General features: G+C 38.3%; 3 protein-coding genes and 1 pseudogene across 3 annotated transcripts; 2 read left to right on the plus strand and 2 right to left on the minus strand.

Moving 5' to 3' along the window:
• Positions 1 to 915: 915 nt before the first annotated feature.
• On the minus strand, positions 916 to 2,176 carry LOC145903175 (uncharacterized). Its single transcript, XM_082991247.1, has 4 exons — positions 2,128 to 2,176; positions 1,802 to 1,953; positions 1,230 to 1,390; positions 916 to 922 (listed from the first exon to the last, which is right to left on the minus strand). The coding sequence occupies exons 1-4, from the start codon at positions 2,174 to 2,176 to the stop codon at positions 916 to 918; spliced, it is 369 nt and encodes a 122-aa protein (XP_082847373.1).
• Positions 2,177 to 4,241: 2,065 nt separating this feature from the next.
• Positions 4,242 to 6,645, plus strand: LOC145903177 (cathepsin 8-like). The gene is made up of 7 exons (XM_082991248.1): positions 4,242 to 4,302; positions 4,409 to 4,551; positions 4,706 to 4,930; positions 4,987 to 5,163; positions 5,535 to 5,685; positions 5,784 to 5,925; positions 6,145 to 6,645. The coding sequence occupies exons 1-7, from the start codon at positions 4,242 to 4,244 to the stop codon at positions 6,269 to 6,271; spliced, it is 1,026 nt and encodes a 341-aa protein (XP_082847374.1). The 3' UTR covers positions 6,272 to 6,645.
• Positions 6,646 to 16,567: 9,922 nt separating this feature from the next.
• Positions 16,568 to 17,098, minus strand: LOC145903303 (uncharacterized; annotated as a pseudogene).
• Positions 17,099 to 21,723: 4,625 nt separating this feature from the next.
• On the plus strand, positions 21,724 to 26,307 carry LOC145903443 (protein NLRC3-like). Its single transcript, XM_082991524.1, has 9 exons — positions 21,724 to 21,890; positions 22,099 to 22,206; positions 22,386 to 22,418; positions 22,559 to 23,863; positions 24,517 to 24,609; positions 25,039 to 25,110; positions 25,470 to 25,702; positions 25,913 to 26,077; positions 26,146 to 26,307. Exons 1-9 carry the CDS (start codon positions 21,809 to 21,811, stop codon positions 26,248 to 26,250), a joined length of 2,196 nt encoding a protein of 731 aa, XP_082847650.1. The 5' UTR covers positions 21,724 to 21,808; the 3' UTR covers positions 26,251 to 26,307.

Here is a 26,307-nt window from a genome sequence, read left to right on the forward strand (position 1 = left end):
TATCGTACGTGGAATGCGCTCCACTCAGATTGTAACAACGTCGCTAGGAATCTTACACCTGTTTATATAATAATGTCCCTGTTTCTTTTGAGACCAATTAGAATTGATGACGCAACTCTAGCAATATACGATAAATGTGCGGCAAGTTGAAAGTAAAAATAAACTAGGTTGATATATACTGGTTAGTACAGTAGTTACGGATGTGTGTTAGATCTGCGGACACATGCACGCACTGTTTCAATCTATAAAGGTCTCATCAGTGCAGCTGGTGACTGTGGCACTGGGACTTGGATACTGACAGGGACACAGATTTTAACTTTGTGGTGTCTGTGGTGTAAGTGTGCATGGTAGTCTACAAGCTAGCCCAGTGCCACAGTCACACCAAACTGCACTAATGAGACCTTATAGAATGAAATATTGTGTGCAAGTGTCTGCAGTTCTCATGCATTATTATGGCTCTTTACTGCTTGTAAGGAAGAAACACACGTTGTGCTTGTTTTGTAGTTTGACTGATTCTGTTTGAAGTCAGAATACTGCACTTCATTATAGAACAAAAAATTTAAGCTGGTTTAGTGCCTTTTTGAACCCTATTTTGATAACCCAACCCCCGTTGTGTAATATTAAACATATATATATATATATATATGTCTATGCACGTCTTTACCCTTGACAGATCCAAGTATGGAAACTCATTATCACACGATCAACCCAAATCCACCAACCTGTGATCCACTCAGCAAAAGATTTCCATCAGAGTTGTGAAACTTTTGTGATCGTGCGACGATGTTCAGACAATATAGCGAGCTTCTTTTCACAACCAGAAGTGTTTGAATCCCAAGCTACAACCGCTCCATTAGTAGCAGCAGTCGCGATCTAGTTTACATCCATGGCACTCCAATCCACATCAACTCATGTTCAAACCCTAAAATTTGTAAAAAAAAATTCATTTCAGCTAATTATGTGTTAGGGCTAACATGCTGATGACCAGGAATTGTGATCAAATCAAATATTAGGTTTAGCAAACTATGTCAACTTTATGATTTTATTTGGTTGCGACTAGCAACAAGTTACAATATAAACTTAATGTTTGTTCTTTAAACAAGCAGTTGCCTGAATACTCAACAGCAATAATTTTATATAAATAAGCACAGTTGTGTTTGAAAGGCCAGAAAAACATACTCTGAATAACCCACCACAAATTTTCTCTGTATTCTAATTTATAAGCGAACCTGTACATATTCATGACGAAGCCAGGAGTGCAATAACCACACTGTGAACCATCGAACTCAGCTACACGAGTTTGTATTGTATTGTAGCCATCTCTTCGTGACCCAAGTCCTTCCACAGTTGTTACTCTGCACCCGTCCACTGAAGCAAGCAGGCTGAGGCACTTAATACATTTGTCAATACATAAGTTATTTTTAAATATGCCTTTTTTATGCCAAACACAGTAAAATTATTTCATGTGTATTTCTGCATGGTTACAATAGGCTTGGACAACATACCATGACATGAAAATTTATTAACTATGCAGAAACAAAAATTTTAGACAAATGAACTTATAAATGTTATCCCATAATGTTATCATGTATAAGCAAAACAGTTATGATTCTTTTTATAATGAGATGCAGACAGGGCTCCATAAGTCAAGAGCTATCTGGTCGACTAGTCTGCAGCTCACTATAAAAACATGTTGTTATATTGATTATTTATATTATATATCTAAAAAGAAAACTCCTTGCAAAACATCTTTAATTTAAGACATGCACCACAGACTAATCAAACAGCTTCCAAAACTCACCGAGTTTACAGCTTCTATCTTTCCGGGAGTTTTCTCCATGGCAACCACGCAACATCCACATCCTCCCTCATAACACATCACTTTTGTTCCAGTGAGTCCTGGTTGTGATCGGAGCCATGAGTTCAGGCTCATCATCGGATCCACATCATCAACTGAACAAAGCAAACAGGTTTACAACAACTAATAATTTCTACTTCTATCTTTAACAAACACGTCCACATTTTTGTGACAGCTATTGCCAACAACTAAAATTAACTAAATTAAAATGCATTAAACGCCTAAAAAAAGAAATGCAGAAGTTTTTTTGCAAATAAGTTTCAACAAACCTGTATACAGTTGTCCATTTACATGGAATGATATTGAGGTACTTGTCATTGTACCAAGTATAACCACCTAAAGTGGAAGCATAGATAGTTTCGTCGTATTTAAGAATTAGCTACAAAATTTTGTTGACAAAAAATGCACCATCGGTTTTGTATTAAAATTAATAACCTTTTACAATGGGGTTGAGAGATAAAATATATAAAAAAAATTCACAAATGGCTGACAAACCACAGCAAATCAATACATGGATCCCAGAGTGGAAAGTTTGTTTTTTGCTCAGAGGATTTTGTTTTGGCGATCGTTATTTGCGCAGACGTTTTTTTCATATGTTAATGCATTAGTTCATTAATATTTTGCGGATTATCGGTAAATTTTCACAAAATTATTTGACATTTTTTCCTAAAACATGATAATGATAAATCTTGATAATATAAATTTAAAATTAACGTGAAAACAAAACTTTTGTAAATCAGAAGAAATACACAAGAGCTTTCACAGCATTGGAATTAAATCTCGCTGGTAAACTCCCTGCGACGCATAGCTGAAAAGTCATCATTCATTTGTTTTCTGAGTTTACATTTTTACCTGAAAACGTGACTTCGCACGGAATGGACAGGGGATTTCCCAATACGTGAAATAATTACGTCAGCTATTTTTAATGATCAGAAATGGTTGGGCTTCAGGGGCCTTTTAACTGACACTATAAAAAATTAAGGATTTTTGTAAGGCCACAGTTTCATCTGTTTCTTTCCACAGCAATACATTTTCCAAACAGAAATAGAAACAAAATTTGTGTCCGAAAAGAACCTCCCCTTACGCGAAACCCTGTGTAGGTTTCAAGTTACGCATCAACTTCTTTGTAACGGTTACGACCCACTGAAACTAAACACACCCTGTCTCCTCGCAACCAGCATTCAGTTGCTAAGTGTGTAGTAGTTTGCTGATTCACTGAAGGTTTGCAAGGGTTAATATTTGTCACTAAGCTTGTTCTAGCTGACTTTGCGAGCAATCAGTTAAGAAACCGTGAAACTCTGGCTTATTTTGAAGTGGACAGGGGTCTACTTTCACATTGAACTGAGAAAACGATACGCGGAAACGGTTTGAGTTATAGTAGAAGTTAAAAAGAAACATTGGATTTTATGATTATGATGATACATGCGATCAATCAACTCACCAAAGTTGGAATTTAAGGATGTAATTTAATGGTTCTCAAACTGGTCGTCGCGTTACCTCGGTGCGTTGTTTCGAATATCCAAGGGCGTCGGGTAACTTAAAACCCGGCCTTTTACAATAATCAGTGCGTCTCACGTACTGTGCATATCTGCAAATGCGTCGCACTGCAATATGTTCAATTACTTATTTGTTGCCACACCGGGATTCAAACCCGCGACATCCTGTGGACGAATCCCGATCGCTCTTTTGTTTGTTTGACTCGGGTGCTTTAACCGATGTAGAAGTTTTATGTCATTCGATGTGCTCTCCAGCGACACTTATCGAATCAGCCACATATATATAAAGTCATTTCCTTCAATGACGTAACAGCGGTCGGTTTCGCTTTGCAATTTATTGATTTGATTGCGCAGCGTTAAATTGAGTTGAAAGCGAAGTTGGTAAATGATATGTGACGTCAAGTAGCAAATGTTGAGACTCACAGTTTTATGTACGGTTGTGAATGCGTACAAAGCTATTGTATTTGAACAAGAATTTGTATGTTAAATTTTATTTGTTACTCACGGAAAAGAAGATAACATTTATGATTTAATCGATAGCAAACAAAACAAGATCTTGGTTTATTTACTTGCGATAAAAAGCACAGCAGTAGTTTAGCGTTGATTAAATTATTCCGGCAATTACTAAGTTATTTATTCCAACATTTAATTTAGTTGATTAGCTAATTAAAAAGCACTGATTAGTTTATCAAATGTAGTATCACCCCATATTGTGCATTGTTGGAATGTGGCTGCACCGTATATGCAGAGAAACTTACACGCAGCAAAATGATGTAATACATAATATGCCATGACGTGGCGTGATAACTTATCATATACCGTTATCATGTTTATACTTACTGGCATTTTTATGTAGGCATAACTTTTTTGCTTCAACGTACTGAACAATGTTTGGCGATCTTGATGATGACGTAGATCAAGTATGGAATGAGTGGATCGCAAAATACAGTAAGTTTATTCCTGGTTTCCACCAAATTGCTTTAATAGGTTTCATTCTTAATTTACATCGATTTAACATTTAGAGTTATGTTGCAGTTATTTCGATGGTTTGCAGATAAACAATATTTAAACGAGGACGAACTTCTTGAAAGAAAAAGTATTTGGGAAACAAGTTTAGCTGAAGTGAAAGAACACAATGAAGATTTCAAGACTGGAAAGTTCACATACAGGATTTCACTGACACAGTTCAGCGATCGGGTAAAAAACAACACATGTCCAAATCAACGCAGTAATGTTTCATACAATGGTGGCTGATCCACCTACACTGCGATACCTGGGCTGCGAAGCCTGATAACCTAATGACTTCCTACTAAGTTTGAGTGAACGTTTGTTTAACTACATTTCCACACAGAAAAACGATGAACTCCCATGGATGGACGATCGGAATGTGGCAGAATGTTACAGACCGCCCTTGTTATTCGGAGCATCGAAAATGTGCGAAGAACCTCACGACACTGACCCAAATGTTGGCACTGAGGAACCCAACCCTGAAAGTATTGACTGGAGGGTCAAGGGTTGTGTAACACCGGTGCAAGACCAAGGAACAGAGTTACCCGCTTGCTGGATATTCAGTGCAGTAAGCGTTCGTAACAAATGCCTAACTGGTATAACTACTGTGATTTAAATATGCAGGTTGGAGCCGTTGAATCTCATCACAAGATAAATAACGGAGAATTGGTTAAACTTTCTGAACAACAATTAGTTGATTGCGACAAAAAGGGTGGAGGAACAGGAGATCTGGAATGGGCGTTTGATTACATTCGAAGGAATGGACTCGTTTTTGAACATGAATATCCGTTCATTGGCAAGGTTTATTTAAAGAAAATATATTTTTAACATTCAACAATAATTGGATCTTCAGTGTGCTTTTAACCTCATATCATACTTCCCATAGACGTCCATTACTAAAGTACCTTGTAGATTGCCAGAGTTATAACGTAACCACCACTAAAGTACTAGTTTCTGCAAATAAGAGTCTTAAAAATGGATACGTTTAATTGTATCTTCCAGTACTGGTTAGTTTTGAGAAACCAAACATGGAAATTAGCAAAACTTATTAGGTTGAACCATTGAAATCGAAATTTACGAAAAGATCTTCGTAAACAAAAAGTTACATAACTTATTGCATTATGATTTGGTGAAAATATGTGTACGACAATTTGTGCTGTTACATTGGACAGAGAACACGATGCAGAGATGGACCCTGCAGACGTATCGGAATCAAAGGATTCAAGAAAATAAAAGGATGTGAAAAAGAGCTTGAAAATGTGGTGGCTGTCAGTTTGGTTGCTTCAAATAAATCCAAATTCCACGCTCACACAAACTATGAAGGTAACTATTTGAAAACAACTTCTTATAACTTAACTGTAAATAAATTTGCCATTTTGCGAGCAAATATTAAAAATCATAGCAGTGTAATGAACTTTCAGACATATTTTATGATCCTGATTGGGAAAAAGGTTTAAATCCAACGAACGAAAACGCGTTACGTCACACAGTGTTGGTCGTTGGTTATGGAAAAGATCAGAGCAAACCACGTGGCGAGGACAAGTACTGGATTATCAAGAACAGGTATACGATCATATTTTTGTGTAAATGCCATGAAGACAACATGTTATAAACCATTAGTAACCAATGTGGAACAAAACCAAACTACAACAAATCAGCAAAGTGTTTATCGTTTTTATCGTGTACAATTATGCCTTAAATATGATACATCCTTGTTGGTAAAGTCTTTAAAAACTTCTTACAAATACTGTAAAATTTCTCAAATTGAGAATATTTGCTCAGTTGGGGAGTTGGTGACGATGATTCGGGTTTCAAGAAAATTGCCAAAGATCGAGACAACAATTGTTTTGTTTCCGGACAAGCAATTTATCCTGTTGGCGTGGGTTGCTACTCACCAGAGAAAAGCTAGACCACAGTTAAATAATGTCAATGTGCCAAGAAGAATAAAAACGTAACAAGGACTCGCATATTTTGACTAAAATAGTAAAATAGTTTTCGATCAGTCCGATCACACTTGAAAGGCCCGTAACGTAACTACGTAGCAACCAAGATAACGTTGTCATGTAATTTGCTGGTGATTGTTTGTTGGTCGTCTCCATGGCGCCAGTTTTCCTGTGTAACGTTTAACCCGGTTTTCCAGTAACTGAATGTCTTCTGTTAAATGCTTGCTGTGAACAATCTTTTTTCAGAACCTCTAAATCGTCACCCCTCTCACTAGTATAGTGTGCTTTTATCAGTCTCAGCCTCTACTACTTAACCTAATAGTCTCCGCTTTATGTGTTAACTCTGTATGCTTACATACCGATAGTGTATTTGTTAATGCGTGTGTCTAATTCTTTGACTAACTTTGTATCAATGTAGTTTTGATGAAATAATAAAGATGTATGTAGTATAATTCTCTGCATCATGTTTTCAATTAAACTCAGGAAAAGGAACAACATAAGCACCCATGTGCGACTTTATGTCAAATGTACTGAACAAATATGATTTCCCAATCAAATTCTACGCAAGTTATATTAGATTTATGTATCGCAAAATTGGAGAACAAATTAGAAAAAAAATGCAGCGATTAAAGAGTGCAATTCATCATAACGCAATTAAAAATGTGGGTAAATTCAATATTATCAAGTGTCCATAAAACTAATATCAAAGGAGCAAAAATCCATGTTTAATATTTACATCCCAGTAATAAATGCTTAACTGATTGGAACCGGGGGCACCCTGGGGTTGTGAATTATTGAGTTAAGCGTGTGAGAAGTCACAAGGTTTGTGTTAAAAAACTTCAAATTTCAACATTCTGCCCCAGGCTTCAATGCAGATTCTTACGTCATTTTGTCTGACTCGCGCCTTGAAATTTGTTTGCTGCATTCGGGCCACTTTGAAACGTAAATTCCAATGCGAAAAACATGTGGCCTTGTAATTATCATGCTTTTTATCTTTTTTAAAAATTAATGCCGGATAATTGTCCATGATTTAACGGTTTAGTCTTTTCACAATTTCTACGAAGGAATGTCAACCGTGATGTTGTCATAAAATACCTTTGGTTGTTCAGCCACAATTTACGCTTCCGTCGGAATTTTTATATTATTTGTGGTGCAACCTATCCAGGTGGAGTTAACATGGACGTAAGCCACAAGCAAAACGTTGCGCGTCATCTTCTCCACTGTGCTGAATGCAGATATCATAGACAATTTAATACATTAGTTACAACTCTGTGATGTTTGGTCCCCCGAAGTAAAAGTGAGAACATGCATACGATGAACAAACTCTCCTTTGTTTGTGATCAACGTTGTAATTATCTATATATAGCGTCCTGAAACCCGGTAGTAATAAACGTTGCTGGGCTTTGCACGCACGTTCAATCTCCTTATCATGTTTACTGCGTGTCTGTGATTGCAGTGTTATGATGTCATGCAGTACCTGGTACAAGATTAATCTCAGGTTGTTTGGTGGGAGACGAGATTAGAAGATGAAGTAAGCGCTTGGCGGTGCATGTTGCGATTGCTAAAGTAGTGTTTGCCACAAAAACTTGAAATTGACAATTTGCAAACGCGTCCTTGAAAACACCTATTTATAAAAGTCGGGATGGTTGAACCCAGAATAATAGTTGAATTTGTCTGATATTCTGAATGCAAACGAAGAACAGGAAACATTGCAAACGAATGTCGTTTTGCGAACACTTTTCAACCACATGTGTGTAAAAAATGTGTAACTTTAATAATGACAAATTTATTGCAAAAATAACCTTAACATAAGAGTCCAGTTTAATCTTACCCTCCTGGTATTAAATTCTTAACTGATCGAAACCTGACCGCATCCAAGGGTTTAAATAACATTGAGTTAAGTGCGTGAGAAGTCGAGAATTTTGTTTTAATAAAGTCGCCTGAAACATTCGATCGGAGCAAAATATTATAAATAAAATAAAATCAGAACCGAAATGTGAAACTTTCTGCCCCCAGGCTTCCGTGCACATATTGTTACGTCATTTTGTCTGACACGCGAATGCAATTTCGGTCTTTCTGCATTCGGGCAACTTTGAAACGTAAATTCCAATGCAAGCCGTTGGTCACGTTAAAAATCATTAAAGCCGGAGAATCTTTCTCGCTTAAAGGCTTATTGATATTTCCTTTAAAATATTATCTTCTGTCAAGTCTTCATGTAAGGTATTGACCTGAATGTGGAGTTGTTCTCTTATTAAAAATTACCTGTTTCTATTAATTTTGTTAGTTGTGCTGCAAGCGACGATTTAGAATAAAATTTCTCTTGCAAGTAAAACGTTTGCGCATCACCTCTGTTGCGATGTCTGCTCATGTCATAAAAAGCGTGAAGCATTCAATATTCTGTGCATGGATGCGCGTTGAAATCACCTCATGTTTATTCACATATTCATGAAATCATGCAGTTCCAGGTACAAGATTAGTGTTAGGCGGTACGTGTTGCAATTGCTAAAAGTAGCAACAACTTCACCTCATGTGGTTGGGAAGTTACCTGCTGCGTGTTTAGTGGTAATGCAGTTTTTCTATAAAGCCGGGAGTCTTGCAGCTGTTTGTCCGCATTCAGTTGCCTGGGACAGGAAGGTGTCGAGGGACAGGTAAAGAAAAGTGTTAAGAAATAATACGAGATCTAACTAACTTGGATGCAAATTACTTGGGTCGCATTACAAGAAATTGTCGATTAACATTGGTAACTCACATTGTAATCTTGGAATGCAGTTTTCTAACATTTAACGTTGATCTATGAAGTAAGCTTGAGGTACAATGTTGCATGTCCTCGCCAAGACAAAACGTGTACGTCCAAAGTACAACAGGTTACCTTACAATAGAGATAATGAAAGCCTAAAAAAATGTGGTAAATTACTGCAGGAATCAACCCGTGCAGGTCGCGGTGACCGGTGGATCTGTTTTTACAAATCAATATATTATATTCCTGTGACTCGGAGTAAAGCACGATCACCGCCTGTGTGTAATTTTTATTTTTTCTCATAAATAATAATTTCGCCTGTTGGCATCCTCAGTTTCTGTCTTATTCAAATTGAAATGTTTCCACTCCTTTTGGAGTCTCAGGAATATAACAGATATAATGCAAGTTCACAATTGTTAATGCGAATACAAAGCAAAGACGTGAGCAGAAGAATGTGATAAAAATAATGTAGTGTTGATATTAATCACAAGAGTAAGTTTTGTAGCTGTTTCAAAACATGTTTGTGTGTAGTTCGGTGGAACGGTTAATGAAACACTTCTTTTCTAAAATAGGTCATGCTTTACCATTGCATCGACATTTTCACATGATTGTTTATATCGTTGTCATAGCACCGAATGCGTGGGTGTGGCGCACCTAGTGGCCATATTTGAAAGTTAATTATCACGACGGTTGACAATTGGTTTGCATTCTTTGTAACTTCATATATGGAATTTATTGCAACAAGTTGATTTTTAAGATTCTCCCATCAGTCTTAGAAGTCAGTTCGCTGAACAGTATAGCTGCCCTTGTTAATGTGATTAAGTTTACGCACGGTGTTGACGCTGTCTTTGTACTCACAGTGTCTCTCTTGCATTTGTACACACGTGAAGCGTGTGGTATTCAATCTTCTGCCGCCCAAAGTTATCGGTAAGCATTGTGTGTGTTACGTCATAGTGGCGCATTGTAGTTTATGTTGCCTGTTTCGTTTAGGTGTAACTGCTTGGACCGTTTTTGTGGTCCAGAGTTTCCCGGTTCCCAAATAGTTGGTGAGCGTTATGCTGTAATTATCTACGTGAAGTGTATTTGTTTGACACATTGCCTTCTGTGTAGAAACCGTGTTCTAAGGGTCCACGTGTCCTATACGTGTCTTTCGTCTCCTCCCGACGTCTGTACCGTCTATACTTCGAATACATTCCATCTTGCGTACGAGTGCGTACTGCACATTCGATAACAAACATAACATCAACTGAGTGAGCGAGTTTGAGGCCCATTAAAGATACGCGTTTTAACTGCGGGAATTCCGCCTCGTGTGACGTTCCGCGCCAAGAACCGGGGCGCGTTCAACGGACGTTACACTCTGCATCAGGTTTTCAATTAAAGTCAGGTTAGGGAAGAACATAAGAACTCACGTGCGACTTTATGTCAAATGTACTGAACAAATAGGATTTCCCAATTATATGTTACTCAAGTTATATTAGATTTATGTATCGCAAAAATGGGAAGCAAATTATAAAAAATAGTAACGATTGAAGAGTGCAATTCATCATAACGTAATTAAATAATTGGGTAAACTCAGTTTGATCAAATGTACATAAAACAAATATCAACAGAACAAAAGGTCATGTTTAATATTTACATCCCAGTAATAAATGCTTAACTGATCGGAACCGGGGGCACCCTGGGGTTGTGAATTATTGAGTTAAGCGTGTGAGAAGTCACAAGGTTTGTGTTAAAAAACTTCAAATTTCAACATTCTGCCCCAGGCTTCAATGCAGATTCTTACGTCATTTTGTCTGACTCGCGCCTTGAAATTTGTTTGCTGCATTCGGGCCACTTTGAAACGTAAATTCCAATGCGAAAAACATGTGGCCTTGTAATTATCATGCTTTTTATCTTTTTTAAAAATTAATGCCGGATAATTGTCCATGATTTAACGGTTTAGTCTTTTCACAATTTCTACGAAGGAATGTCAACCGTGATGTTGTCATAAAATACCTTTGGTTGTTCAGCCACAATTTACGCTTCCGTCGGAATTTTTATATTATTTGTGGTGCAACCTATCCAGGTGGAGTTAACATGGACGTAAGCCACAAGCAAAACGTTGCGCGTCATCTTCTCCACTGTGCTGAATGCAGATATCATAGACAATTTAATACATTAGTTACAACTCTGTGATGTTTGGTCCCCCGAAGTAAAAGTGAGAACATGCATACGATGAACAAACTCTCCTTTGTTTGTGATCAACGTTGTAATTATCTATATATAGCGTCCTGAAACCCGGTAGTAATAAACGTTGCTGGGCTTTGCACGCACGTTCAATCTCCTTATCATGTTTACTGCGTGTCTGTGATTGCAGTGTTATGATGTCATGCAGTACCTGGTACAAGATTAATCTCAGGTTGTTTGGTGGGAGACGAGATTAGAAGATGAAGTAAGCGCTTGGCGGTGCATGTCGCGATTGCTAAAAGTATCGTTTGCCACAAAAACTTGAAATTGACAATTTGCAAACGCGTCCTTGAAAACACCTATTTATAAAAGTCGGGATGGTTGAACCCAGAATAATAGTTGAATTTGTCTGATATTCTGAATGCAAACGAAGAACAGGAAACATTGCAAACGAATGTCGTTTTGCGAACACTTTTCAACCACATGTGTGTAAAAAATGTGTAACTTTAATAATGACAAATTTATTGCAAAAATAACCTTAACATAAGAGTCCAGTTTAATCTTACCCTCCTGGTATTAAATTCTTAACTGATCGAAACCTGACCGCATCCAAGGGTTTAAATAACATTGAGTTAAGTGCGTGAGAAGTCGAGAATTTTGTTTTAATAAAGTCGCCTGAAACATTCGATCGGAGCAAAATATTATAAATAAAATAAAATCAGAACCGAAATGTGAAACTTTCTGCCCCCAGGCTTCAGCGTACATATTGTTACGTCATTTTGTCTGACACGCGAATGCAATTTCGGTCTTTCTGCATTCGGGCAACTTTGAAACGTAAATTCCAATGCAAGCCGTTGGTCACGTTAAAAATCATTAAAGCCGGAGAATCTTTCTCGCTTAAAGGCTTATTGATATTTCCTTTAAAATATTATCTTCTGTCAAGTCTTCATGTAAGGTATTGACCTGAATGTGGAGTTGTTCTCTTATTAAAAATTACCTGTTTCTATTAATTTTGTTAGTTGTGCTGCAAGCGACGATTTAGAATAAAATTGCTCTTGCAAGTAAAACGTTTGCGCATCACCTCTGTTGCGATGTCTGCTCATGTCATAAAAAGCGTGAAGCATTCAATATTCTGTGCATGGATGCGCGTTGAAATCACCTCATGTTTATTCACATATTCATGAAATCATGCAGTTCCAGGTACAAGATTAGTGTTAGGCGGTACGTGTTGCAATTGCTAAAAGTAGCAACAACTTCACCTCATGTGGTTGGGAAGTTACCTGCTGCGTGTTTAGTGGTAATGCAGTTTTTCTATAAAGCCGGGAGTCTTGCAGCTGTTTGTCCGCATTCAGTTGCCTGGGACAGGAAGGTGTCGAGGGACAGGTAAAGAAAAGTGTTAAGAAATAATACGAGATCTAACTAACTTGGATGCAAATTACTTGGGTCGTATTACAAGAAATTGTCGATTAACATTGGTAACTCACATTGTAATCTTGGAATGCAGTTTTCTAACATTTAACGTTGATCTATGAAGTAAGCTTGAGGTACAATGTTGCATGTCCTCGCCAAGACAAAACGTGTACGTCCAAAGTACAACAGGTTACCTTACAATAGAGATAATGAAAGCCTAAAAAAATGTGGTAAATTACTGCAGGAATCAACCTGTGCAGGTCGCGGTGACCGGTGGATCTGTTTTTACAAATCAATATATTATATTCCTGTGACTCGGAGTAAAGCACGATCACCGCCTGTGTGTAATTTTTATTTTTTCTCATAAATAATAATTTCGCCTGTTGGCATCCTCAGTTTCTGTCTTATTCAAATTGAAATGTTTCCACTCCTTTTGGAGTCTCAGGAATATAACAGATATAATGCAAGTTCACAATTGTTAATGCGAATACAAAGCAAAGACGTGAGCAGAAGAATGTGATAAAAATAATGTAGTGTTGATATTAATCACAAGAGTAAGTTTTGTAGCTGTTTCAAAACATGTTTGTGTGTAGTTCGGTGGAACGGTTAATGAAACACTTCTTTTCTAAAATAGGTCATGCTTTACCATTGCATCGACATTTTCACATGATTGTTTATATCGTTGTCATAGCACCGAATGCGTGGGTGTGGCGCACCTAGTGGCCATATTTGAAAGTTAATTATCACGACGGTTGACAATTGGTTTGCATTCTTTGTAACTTCATATATGGAATTTATTGCAACAAGTTGATTTTTAAGATTCTCCCATCAGTCTTAGAAGTCAGTTCGCTGAACAGTATAGCTGCCCTTGTTAATGTGATTAAGTTTACGCACGGTGTTGACGCTGTCTTTGTACTCACAGTGTCTCTCTTGCATTTGTACACACGTGAAGCGTGTGGTATTCAATCTTCTGTCGCCCAAAGTTATCGGTAAGCATTGTGTGTGTTACGTCATAGTGGCGCATTGTAGTTTATGTTGCCTGTTTCGTTTAGGTGTAACTGCTTGGACCGTTTTTGTGGTCCAGAGTTTCCCGGTTCCCAAATAGTTGGTGAGCGTTATGCTGTAATTATCTACGTGAAGTGTATTTGTTTGACACATTGCCTTCTGTGTAGAAACCGTGTTCTAAGGGTCCACGTGTCCTATACGTGTCTTTCGTCTCCTCCCGACGTCTGTACCGTCTATACTTCGAATACATTCCATCTTGCGTACGAGTGCGTACTGCACATTCGATAACAAACATAACATCAACTGAGTGAGCGAGTTTGAGGCCCATTAAAGATACGCGTTTTAACTGCAGGAATTCCACCTCGTGTGACGTTCCGCGCCAAGAACCGGGGCGCGTTCAACGGACGTTACACTCTGCATCAGGTTTTCAATTAAAGTCATGCTAGGGAAGAACATAAGAACTCACGTGCGACTTTATGTCAAATGTACTGAACAAATAGGATTTCCCAATTAAATGTTACTCAAGTTACATTAGATTTATGTATCGCAAAAATGGGAAACAAATTATAAAAAATAGTAACGATTGAAGAGTGCAATTCATCATAACGTAATTAAATAATTGGGTAAACTCAGTTTGATCAAATGTACATAAAACAAATATCAACAGAACAAAAGGTCATGTTTAATATTTACATCGCAGTAATAAATGCTTAACTGATCGGAACCGGGGGCACCCTGGGGTTGTGGATTAATGATTTAAGCATGTGAGAAGTCACAAGGTTTGTGTTAAAAAACTTCAAATTTCAACATTCTGCACCAGGCTTGCACAACCCCAGGGTGCACATTTACGAGGCGCGAGTCAGACAAAATGACGTAAGAATCTGCATTTTGTCTCGCGCCTCGAAATTTGTTTGCTGCATTCTGGCAACTTTGAAACGTAAATTCCAATGCGAACCGTTTGAGGCTTTGTAATTATCATGCTTTTTGTCTTTGGTTAAAATTGAAGAAAGATAATTGTTCATGCCTCAGCGGTTTGGTCTTTCGACAATTTCTACGAAGGAATGTCAACCGTGAAGTTGTCATAAAATACCTTGGTTATTCAGCCACAATTTACACTTCCGTCAGGATTTTTATATTATTTGTGGTACAATCTATCCGCGGTGGAGTTAGCATGGACGTGAGCCACAAGCAAAACGTTGCGCGTCATCTTCTCCACTGTGGTGTATGCAGATATCATAGACAATTCAAAACGTGAGTTACATCTCTGTGATGTTTGATCCCGAAATAAAAGTGAGAACATGCATACGATGAACAAATTCTCCTTAGTTTGTGATCAACGTTGTAATTATCTATATATAGCGTCCTGAAACCCGGTAGAAATAAACATTGCTGGGCTTGCACGCACGTTCAATCTCCTTACCGTGTTTACTGCAAACTGCTAGTAATTAACATTACTTGCACGCACGTTCAATCTCCTTACCGTGTTTACTGCAAACTGCTAGTAATTAACATTACTTGCACGCACGTTCAATCTCCTTGCCGTGTTTGCTGCAAACTGCTAGTAATTAACATTACTTGCACGCACGTTCAATCTCCTTACCGTGTTTACTGCAAACTTGTGATTGCAGTATTATAATGACGTTATGCAGTACCTGGTACAAGGCTAATCTCAGGTTGTTTGGTGGGAGACGAGATTAGAAGATGAAGTAAGCGCTTGGCGCTGCGTGTCGCGAAGTAGCGTTTGCCGCAAAAACTTGAAATTCACAATTGCAAACGCGTTCTTGAAAACACCTATTTATAAAATTCGGGATTGTTGAACCCAGAATAATAGTTGAATGTGTCTGATATTCTGAATGCAAACGAAGAACAGGAAACAATGCAAACGAATGTCGTTTTGCGAACACTTTTCAACCACATGTCTGTAAAAAATGTGTAACTTTAATAATGACAAATTTATTGCAAAAATAACCTTGATATAAAGAGTTCTGTTTAATCTTACCCTCCTGGTATTAAATGCTTAACTCAAGGTATTGACCTGAATGTGGAGTTGTTCTGTCATTAAAAATTACCTGTTTGTGTTACTTTTGTTGGTTGTGCTGCAAGCGACGATTTAGAATAAAATTGCTCTTGCAAGTAAAACGTTTGCGCATCACCTCTGTTGCGATGTCTGCTCATATCATAGAAAGCTTGAAACATTAAATATTCTGTGCATGGATGCGCGTTGAAATCACCTCATGTTTATTCACATATTCATGAAGTCATGCAGTACCTGGTACAAGATTAGTGCTTGGCGGTGCGTGTTGCGATTGCCAAAAATAGCAACAACTTCACCTCATGTGGTTGGGAAGTTACCTGCTGCGTGTTTAGTGGTAATGCAGTTTTTCTATAAAGCCGGGGGTCTTGCAGCTGTTTGTCCGCATTCAGTTGCCTGGGACAGGAAGGTGTCGAGGGACAGGTGAAGAACAGTGAAAAATGTTATTCAGACAACTTTAAAGAAATTGTCAATTTACAGTGGTATCTCACATTGTAATCCTATCAAGCAACTTCTTAAAGTGCATGTGACACGGAAAAAAAAAACATGTTAATAGTTAAACTAAGAGATGGTCATAACTTTAAACAATTTTTGGCGAAAAAGGTAGCTTGATATGGCGACTGGTTTCTGAGATACAGCTGATCAAAGTCGCAATTTTACCGCTGCGAACGAAATCGTGCGAAAGAGAGATTATTGTTGCGTGACGTCATATAATGTCAACCAAAAAGTTGCGGCCGGAAACTTTGTCCCAAAGAAAGAACAGGCTGAAAGAAACGCCGGTTGCCCCTGTCATTACAGGCAACCGGCGTTGTCGTTTCCCTGATAAGAGCACGGAGAGCAACATTGGCGCGCGTCTGCTCCAAAGCGCCTGTGATAGAAGCACATGCTGAAGGGCTTCGCAGTGCGTGGAGTTCACCGAGTGCGTTGCTCCTTGCTGACAGCAAATTCCGCGTTGTGATTACGAGAAAGCCATAATAAATCTGCCCGTTGGGAAAGCTGCCGCGAATCTGCAGTATCTTCACTGACCAAAACCACCCTAATATCTTCAGACATGTGCTGCAGGAAAAAGTGATGAAAAAGAAAGCAAGCGTGGTGGTCACCTAGCAAGGCAAACATTTCGTCCATGAAAACCGACGGTTTCTTGTCACCTAACGGTGGCATGTTTAGGAGACGGGCTGCACGTTCTTGTGGGGACAGGGCAAATGATTGCAGCAAGCGCCTTCGAATGGCTTCAAACTTGTTTTCGGCAGGCGGTCGTTCAAGCAAGTCAATAAGTCGCGCTGCTGTGGCCTGGTCCAAGGCCGAAACCACGTGAAAGTACTTTGTTTCATCTGCTGTGATTTTCTTTATCGCAAACTGCGCCTCAGCTTACTGCAACCAAACACGTGGTTGGGTTGGACAGAACGTGAGCAGCTTAAGTGCGACAGCGTGTTCAGTCTCCATGACCTCCGTTTTGGAGCCTCGGGGTCACCAGTAAGGCGGTTGATGCTATATTGCGAGAATAGCGCAGAGTCAGAAGAACGAGCAACACAAAAAATACGAGTATATAAGGTGGTAACCGCGACACGAGAAAAAGGCAATAGCACGCTTCAATGCACAGGCGAACACTACAGTTCGGTCGCCTCATACCAACCATTTGATAGACCCCTTCAAAAATCATGGGGTCAGCGTTCACTGTAGTTCCTGCAGATCTAAACATAGTAAACGTAAAAATAATTGTGAAATAACTTCAAGAAAAGACAAAAAAAAAACAACCAAAATATGTTACGGAGAATTCTTACCATCAAACGAGCATTACCAGTTCATCTGTGGTGGAGTTATCTGACGTTGGTTTATTTTGTATCAGGAAAACCAAACCAAACATACGTTAACATTGATTTGTATTCTGTTGGCTTGTTTCGAGGAATGCAACTATATTTACAACGCGTATGACGTATTATTGCTTTGACACATACTTTTCAGACAATGTCCAATGTCGTATATCAACCCCCAAGACTTCAAAACTGTCGCCAGAACCTTGATCCAAACAAAGTACGTTTTGCGTGCAGTGATGCGTGACGAGTGAAGAGAAAAGTTTCGTGATGACCACGTGATCGGTGGGTTGCTATAACAACAGTTGGCCTACCCAGAGCACATGTATTTTTAATCGAACCAAGATAATGATGAACAAAGTACAATATGTTGTTGAAGCCTTACAGTACACAGGACAATGTAGGCAAGCGCAATACTTGAAACAATGAAAACATGCGCACACAAAGCACTTGATTGTGTAATCGCGAGCCGCACTGAAAGAATATTTTGTACGGTTTTAAGGTACAACATACTATTTGAATTAATAAATCAAGCACTCAGTCTAAGGTGAGATTCTTGAGCAAACATGTACGTTATCATGTCCTAAATAACAAACAACCTTGGTTGCAATTTGTATATTTTTAAATCGTTAAAATGGTCGAACTACGAACAATACAGTGTAAATACCTCAAACCGCTACCGCGTAAAACAGCAAAGTTATCTACGTATTTGTTAATTTACCAACAATATATTGTCAATCTTTCCGCCGTCGACTCACTCGCTTTGTCCGCAGTAAGATTGTGACGCAACAAATACCAGCTGCCCAGCCAAGCGGAACACACAGTATTTCCTCTCTCAGAGCTCAACGAAAATGCGGAACTAAATTCACAGCCGTTGACTTGGGCAGAATTAATGAGGAAACTATTACTTTGTGAAAGCGGATTGATTCCTTTATTCGTTCTCAAGTGAAGATTGCAGTAAGCAAAATTGACTACAAACAAGTTCAATACATGTTCTCCAAGCATGGTTTCAGGAAATAGGCAAGGTTTGCGCGAGGTTTTATCGACGAAAGTGTGTGGCGCGTATGCATATGACTTGGTGGCAACTAATAGAGCGGCGGGCGACGGTAGGGTTGGAGTGAGTTATCGTCGAATTTAGCATAGGGTCCTCGACTGAATTGGTTAAAGTATAATTTCATTCGATAGTAGGTGGTTTTGTATAGGATTGTTGTTTCAAAAGAACAGCTTGGGCCAACGTTTCTGCAAGGTTTTATCGGCGAAAGTGTACATCGGACCACCCTTAAACCGTGTTTACAATACAGCAGCGTACAGCAGCAGCTTAATGTGCTTTAGACAAGTTTAATATTTTTGGAAAGCTTGATTTTAGTGCTTTCGTTTGGTTGGAAATTGATAGCGGGGTAATTTCTTGAGAAAAAAAATTTTTTTTTCAATTAGCCTCTGGTCCAATGCCAATCTTTCCGCCGTCGACTCTCTTGTTTTGTCCGCAGCAAGATTGTGACGCAACAAATATCAGCTGCCCAGCCAAGCGGAACCCACATTATTTCCTCTCTCAACGCCCAACGAAAATGCGGAACTAAACTCACAGCCGTTGACTTGGGCAGAATTTGTGAGGAAACTGTTACTTTGTGAAAGCGTCTTGATTCCTTTATTCATTCTCAAGTGAAGATTGCAGCAAGCAAACCTTTATCACAAACAAGTTTAAAAGATGTTCTCCAAGCATGATTTTATGGAATAGCCCGAGTTGAAATTTGAGCCACAATGCTGAGAAAAAAACGCTTAGAAGTTTGTTTGTTGTGAGTTGGGCCCACATCAGTTATACATACTTTGAGGCAGTGATTACTTTATATTGTGACGTAATAAGTAAGGCGTGGTACCACACTTTGACACGCTTGGTTACTCACTGGTGAATCCATACAACTGAAGCAATTTCTCACTCAAAAGCGTAAACTGTTTGGAAGGTAAACAATACACAGACGGTGGTTGTGACGTAAGTGGCGCACTGCCTATGTTTGCTGAAGGTTTCTTACTCGCAAAAACTGTGGCTTGTGGGTCTTGGAGGGACCAGCCCAGCTAAGTACGAAAAGTCAAATGTTTGTTTCGTCATCTAAACAGAAGTTAAATCGCTCGCTTAAGCTGTGCTTTCGTATAGCAAGAAAGCGCCATTTGTTAAAGTGCATATGACACGGCCATGACAACTTTGCGTAAAACTAAAGGTACATCTACAACAAACATATATCCAAAGTTTTACGGCTCTACGTCAACTAAAAAATGTAGAAAACTGCACGAAAAGTAACGGCGACCAAAGATCGTAAACCTTTTGCGCTGAGGAGAAAAGGACATCGGCGCTTGCGTCGAAAAAATGCATTGTTTAGATAGGAGAAGGTGCCTGTTTTTGCAGATATCAAATAGTTTCAAACTTAGGAGAATCCACAGATTACGTTACCTTAAAGGTCAGGACAGGGTTTTGCATCACACAAAAATTTGGCATTGTGACGTCACGAATCGAAGGCTTATTTGTCCCTAATTAACGGAAGACCATAGGGTATAGCAGAAACGATATAACTGTGAATGGACAAAACGACAATGCTAAACTAATGGTTTGTCTCTGTCGTGTTTTCAAAAGTTCATGTATCACGTTCGCGATCATAAATGCTGTAACAACAAGAACACCCTGTCCCAGTAACTGTTTTACTATTACACAACTAAATTAGACATAATAGGTCGAACAGCGGCCATCTGACTTCAGCTTAAATTAAAATCAAAATCCGTTTATTGCACTTGTTCACTTTTTGTTGTTTAATGCAATATTATGCTTAAATCAGTTTTACAATGTTTTCCATTCCTACGCATAAGGCTTGCTGCCAGCACTCGCGCACGACCGAAGCACCTTCTATGACGTCACGCAACAATATCTCGCTTTCGCACGATTTCGTTTCGCAGCAAAAGTGCGACTTTGATCAGCCGTATCTCAGAAACCAGTCATCGTATCAAGCTACTTTTTTCGCCAAAAATGTTCTAAAGTTATGCACATTTCTTAGTTTGATTATTAACATGTTTGATTTTTACGTGTCATATGCACTTTAAAAGCATGGGGTTCGCGTTGGCAACTACTACAACAACGATAATTGCAGAATGAGACAAAATATCGTTTTAATCACGAATAGTAGGCTTGATTATTCACCACTTGCGTTGTGTGGGTTCAAGCAAATCTTCAAATAACAGAGAACTCGCAGTTAACATTGGTCTGCCATTGAAAGCAATTAAATTCGCACTGGATTTGAACGAGTGGTGCTTCGATATCCGTGCGCAAAAACGATTGAAAACGATACGTCATCATATTAAAAGTGTTAGCCATCGAAAATTAAATGTGGGGCGAGACGCTACACGTCCGAAAATCCTGGTTTACTTCACCTTAAAGTTGCTTGTAAACTGGAGCGCAGATTAATTTTGTTTGTCAACTATGACGTCAAACGTTCGAGCGCGCGTTTAGCTTCTCCATTACGAGTCTTCATCAAACAAATCGTAAACCAGGTGAAGACAGAGTTCAGGTCCTTCATGAAACAACATGTTTGTGTCACGTTTACTCCAGACATACCAGGATCATATTCGAAAATTCAAATGTATTGAAGCATGAATTATGAGCATGGGAATGGGTCTGAACCATATTGCAAGTAGAAAACATAGTAGACAATAGTAGCCAGGATAACCAGAGCAGAAATTAATTTAGGATATAAGGATCCTATTCCAATTCGTTTTCTGCCAAATTGCCTGAAATTTGGCTGCAATTTAACACAAATTTAAATTCTGAAAAAACGGCCAGACCCTTATTACAAAAAAATGATATGTTTAAGCCCATTTCTTTTCTTCTATTAATTTTAGTAAATCTGTTTTTGGTGAAAGCACACAAGCTTGCTTAAACCCTGGTTAAAGACCAATTTAATTATTCAACTGTTCTTAACAGACCACAAAACCCGGATTTTTTTAATGTTTGCTCAATAGTGCCACAAAGCGGTAGCGTCCACAGTCGCCTGCGCAACGATGGGTTGCAGATGTCGCAATGTCACATACAGGGTGAAAGGATTGCGCTGGAGTATTCTTGTGTTTTTTTACATAAATAAGTTTATGCAGACTTTCTAAGTTTTTTTCAAGTTTTAAAGAGTTGCTAGATTAATCTGTACTGAGGTTTTGTTTTGTAGTTTAAGCTTGGATTAAAGAAATGATTTCTGTGAGCTGCATTTATGTTTATTTACAGTGCAAAAGGTTTCAAACACTGAAAAGGTTTAAAAAATTGTGCCAAGTTGCTGCATTTGTTTTCGAAAGAAAGACACTGCCGACAAACATCATGACGGACACAGAAAGTAAGAGAAGAAGAATGACTACAACAATTTCAGAATCTGGTTCGAAAGTTGACCAACAGAAAGCAGGTCTAATGTGTTATTCTCTCCTTTGTTGCATAAAATTGAATGGAAAGTTACTAAAATCAATTATGCCTTAAACTAAACCTTAGCTTTATTGGGAATGTATCATGCATAGTGACTTTTTAATTAAAGTGATTAAAATAAAATTTTGTTTTTAGGCAAGTAATGTACAAATGCTATTTTAGGCACTAACAAGATATTAACTTTGAATCAGATTCCACACAGCACATATCAGCATCAGGAGCAACCATAACTGGTAGCAATGCCGGGGTTCAAGGTGATGTCAATCAACCAACAATAATAATCAACTACAATACTCCAGGTATATTTGTCAACTGATCAATGCACTGTAAACTAATGCAACATTAAATGGTACATTCTGTTTATGTTCACATTTAATTTTTGCAATAAAACTTTTTAACCTTTGCACCAACATACCATTTCATTTTATACAAAGACGATATTATGCCCTTAAAGTCAGATTAGTGTGAATTTTTGCAGGTCCATCAAAAGAAGATGACCAAGCAGATGAAAGTAAGCTCTTGTATCCTCTTTACTGCGGCATTTAAAATATTAAACTCCATAATGTCTCACGATAATGCCTAAATGCTTTCTTATGATAATGTGTAGTTAGCCATAATTACAAGTATCTTCAGTTATATGTCTGTTTGCAGAAAAAACGCAGCAAGAAGCCATTCAAATCATCAAAAATCAACAGGATGAAATTAAGTCTGTCACATCTCTTTTTGGTTTAAATGAAGAAGGAATCCCAGATGTTTGTCCACAGTTGGAGAAACGTGATTTTTACAAAGGTATTGATACCAAGAAAGGTGAAGAGTTTGTGCCATCAACAATAAGGTACAATGAAAATAAAGTTAAAGGAGAGCGTATAACTTTTGATGAGCTGCTTTCCACAATCGAAAGTGGTAATCAGTTTCTTGCCATTGTTGGCGCAGCTGGTGCAGGGAAATCCACTTTGTCCAAGAAACTTTTGAGAAAAAACAAAGATGGGTATTTGGTGTTACACCTAAGTTTCATGAATTTAGATTATGGAAATGAAAAACTCACACTTCAAGAACTCCTACTTGATAAGCAGTTTCCAGAAGTTGATCAAACTGTCCTTGATGCTGCATTTAAATGGATGAAACAAAACCAAGAAAAATGTGTTTTGGTATTTGATGGTCTGGACCAGGCAACATGGTCATTAGAAAATATGAAGCGAATTAATACAGATTATAAAACTCGGTTCACAATTCAACAGCTTGTTGCCAATCTCTGCAGCAAAACCCTGCTCAAAAAATCATCATTGATCTTTACATCACGTCCTCATTCACTGCTTTCCATTCCTGTGGGACTTCGTCCAAAACCCACTATATATATCCATGACCTTACTACAGAAAACACGAAGAAGCTATTTGATTTCTATGCTGGAGAAAAGGCAAACGAACTGTGGGAAAAACTTAAAGAAACTCCAGAAATGCTAGACTTTTGTCACAATCCATTGCTTTTGCAGTTTGCTGTGAATGTTGGTTTGTCTAGTGACAAAAGCTGTTTTGGCACAATTACAAGCTTATTTGATGTAGTTTTGCAACAACTCGATCAATCCAACCACGCAAAGGGTAGTATACTCTCTTTGAGAGAACCACTTGGCAGAATGGCATATAATGGAATGACTCGTAAAACTGTTGTATTTACCCACCAAGAACTCTCAAATGTGGGCCTGGAGTGTCTTAACGTACAGGATGTTGTAATAAAACTACCAAACTTTTCGTGGTTTTTAGAAAGAAAAGTTTTCGATGTTGCAGATTCTTGTTTTTTCTTTGTTCACCAAATGATTCAGGAATTTTCTGCTGCTTCGTACATTTCCTTGTTCATGCCAGATGAAGACTTCGACAAATTCCTTGATACATTGGTTGGAGAAGAACACTGGAACATGACGCGACGATTTGTTTGTGGCCTCTTGCTTGGAAAGGAAAGTTGTAAGTACATTCCTTGATCTGTATATTTTGTGTCATAAGGTTTGCAGGCTTGGCAACCCACGCATTGTAGCCTAGAAAAGTCAGAGCAAGATTTCAAAAATCAAGCTCCCGGTGAGGCTTGAACTCACGACCCTGGGCTAACCAGGCCCAACGCTCTACCAACTGAGCTAAAGGAGCTCAGTGGTTTCACGGGGTATATTGTGGCCAAGGTACACTGGTGCGCAAGCGCACAACTTGCCAGGCAACCTTCATATATACGTAGGGGATCTCTACCACCGTATCAGATAACGCAGTAATATTTCATGCAATGGCATGATCGCCCAACTGCACAGTTCCTTGCTTGGCGATACTGCCAATCATGCCATTGCATGAAATATTAGTGGTATAGATCTCCTATAGCTCAGTTGGTAGAGCGTTGGTTGGCCCATGGTCATGAGTTCAAACCTCACCTGATTTTTCAAATCTTGCTCCGACTTGTCAGGAAAAAGTGGCTGTTCCAGCTAGGCTGCAATGCCTGGGCTGCCAAGCCTGAAAACACAATATTCGCGATACGTTAGCTGTGATCGCCAAGCAAGGACCTGCGCAGTGGGGCGATCATGCCATTGCATGAAATGTTACTGCGTTTTGTGTCATAATTTCTTTTTTGCTGACAGCTTCAAGAAGTGACAATACTGAAACCAACTTGGAGCCTGGATGTGCTACTAGTTCCGCTAGCAAGAGGACATTCCCCAGCATTCCACAAAAAGGTTTTGTTGCATTTGATGTTGCCAGTTAAGCTGTTAAGGTCAAGTAACTGAAAATATTTCAAAAACTTGCAAAACTGGACCAAAACTAAATGCCAACGTAACTTCAATGTGAGTCTAGCAGGCTACAAGTTGGAGTAAACCAATCAAATCTGCTTTTTGTTATTCTCATGTATCGGTCATTGCCTTGCCTTCATAACATTACAAAAATACGCAGTCGCGTATGCTATTTGAATTGACATATTTATACTCAACAATTTCACAGCACTGCGGTTAGTTTTGCACTGCGTTTTTTAACACAGCACATGGTAACGCAAAGCTTCTACAAATAGTGGCTGTGTTTGTAAAAATATATATGAGTGCAAATGATTCGTGCAACCAAATACATTTTAACAATTTCCATTGCAAATGTTGATCTTTCTTGTTTTCCAGACAAAAGTGCGAAATTATTGGATGCCCTTTCAAGATATCTCCAATCTCAACCCAGGGGTTACGATCTACTGAGTGAGTAAATGATATAAATGCCAACAGTTTAATGCGTGTTTGTAAACATTACATTTATTTATGTAACAATGGGTGGATTTGTTACGTCACACAGCCATTGTTTGAACCGAACACTCAGTGCAGTTTTTTTCAGTTGTGAAAAAATCTTGTAAAGGAAGGTCGTGTTTATTTCTGTCCTAATATTTTGTGATAATTTAAACGTTTTATATTGGATTGATTTGTTGGTTCTTGTGTTGATTAAATCCGACTTAAACGTGGAGAATTCTGTGCAAGAATAAAGTAAGTTTTATTTTAAGTGATTTTATTAAAACTGGAAACCAGACATCTGCTTTTTTGTAAACTTTCCTGTTTTGTTTCAGATTTATTTCTTGATTTGAAGGAAATCCAAAAATGCCATCTAGAAAAAATCGCTAGGTTTTGTCCTCTGGGGTTGTATTTTTCCTATACCCGACTTCACTCAATCGTTGAGGTTTTGTCGGAATTTTTACCAAAAGTTACAAGAAATGATTTGTGGCTGGTGATGATGAATTGCGGCCTGAACTCCGAAGATTTAACGATTATTTGTGAAGCAATAAAAAGAATGGAATACGGGGTTTGTTCGGATAAATAAGTTTTTATTTAAATAAAAGCATTTTTTACCAAAGTTTTCGATTTTAAGAAAATTGACATAAAATATTTTTATTGTAGTTTAGGGAATAATTTTGTTTGTGTATTTTTTACTCTTTTCCAGTTAATATTTGTTTATTCCTGGTTTAAAGAGCATCAAAACATTTCCTACAAACAATATTTATATTTTAAATAGTTGGAAGTTCTCGACCTGAGTTTGAACGACTTTCATCGAAGAGATGGGGAAAAAATTTGTGGGATTTTACCGAAGGTTGGGTGGAGGTTGGAGCTGAGTTGGTGCAAATTGGATCCGGATTCGATTAAGATGGTGGAAGACGCACTTGGGAATATGAGAGTTCCTGTGAGGATTTAATTTAAAAGATTTATTTGTAATTTTTATTAAAATCAAAAACTTTTGTGACTTTTCAGCCGGACGTTTGGGGTTTGGATGAAGGTGAACAGTTCTACCCCACCTCCTATCCTGACTCCAGTGGTTCGGATTCGAGTTATACTGACTCCAGTGGGTCGGATTGAAGCAGAAGCTCAACACAAAAACTACCTCGTGTTCCTCATAATTATTTGTTTTCGTGA

Source organism: Ascidia mentula, chromosome 5 (genome assembly GCF_947561715.1).
Source record: "Ascidia mentula chromosome 5, kaAscMent1.1, whole genome shotgun sequence".
Taxonomy (NCBI): domain Eukaryota; kingdom Metazoa; phylum Chordata; class Ascidiacea; order Phlebobranchia; family Ascidiidae; genus Ascidia; species Ascidia mentula.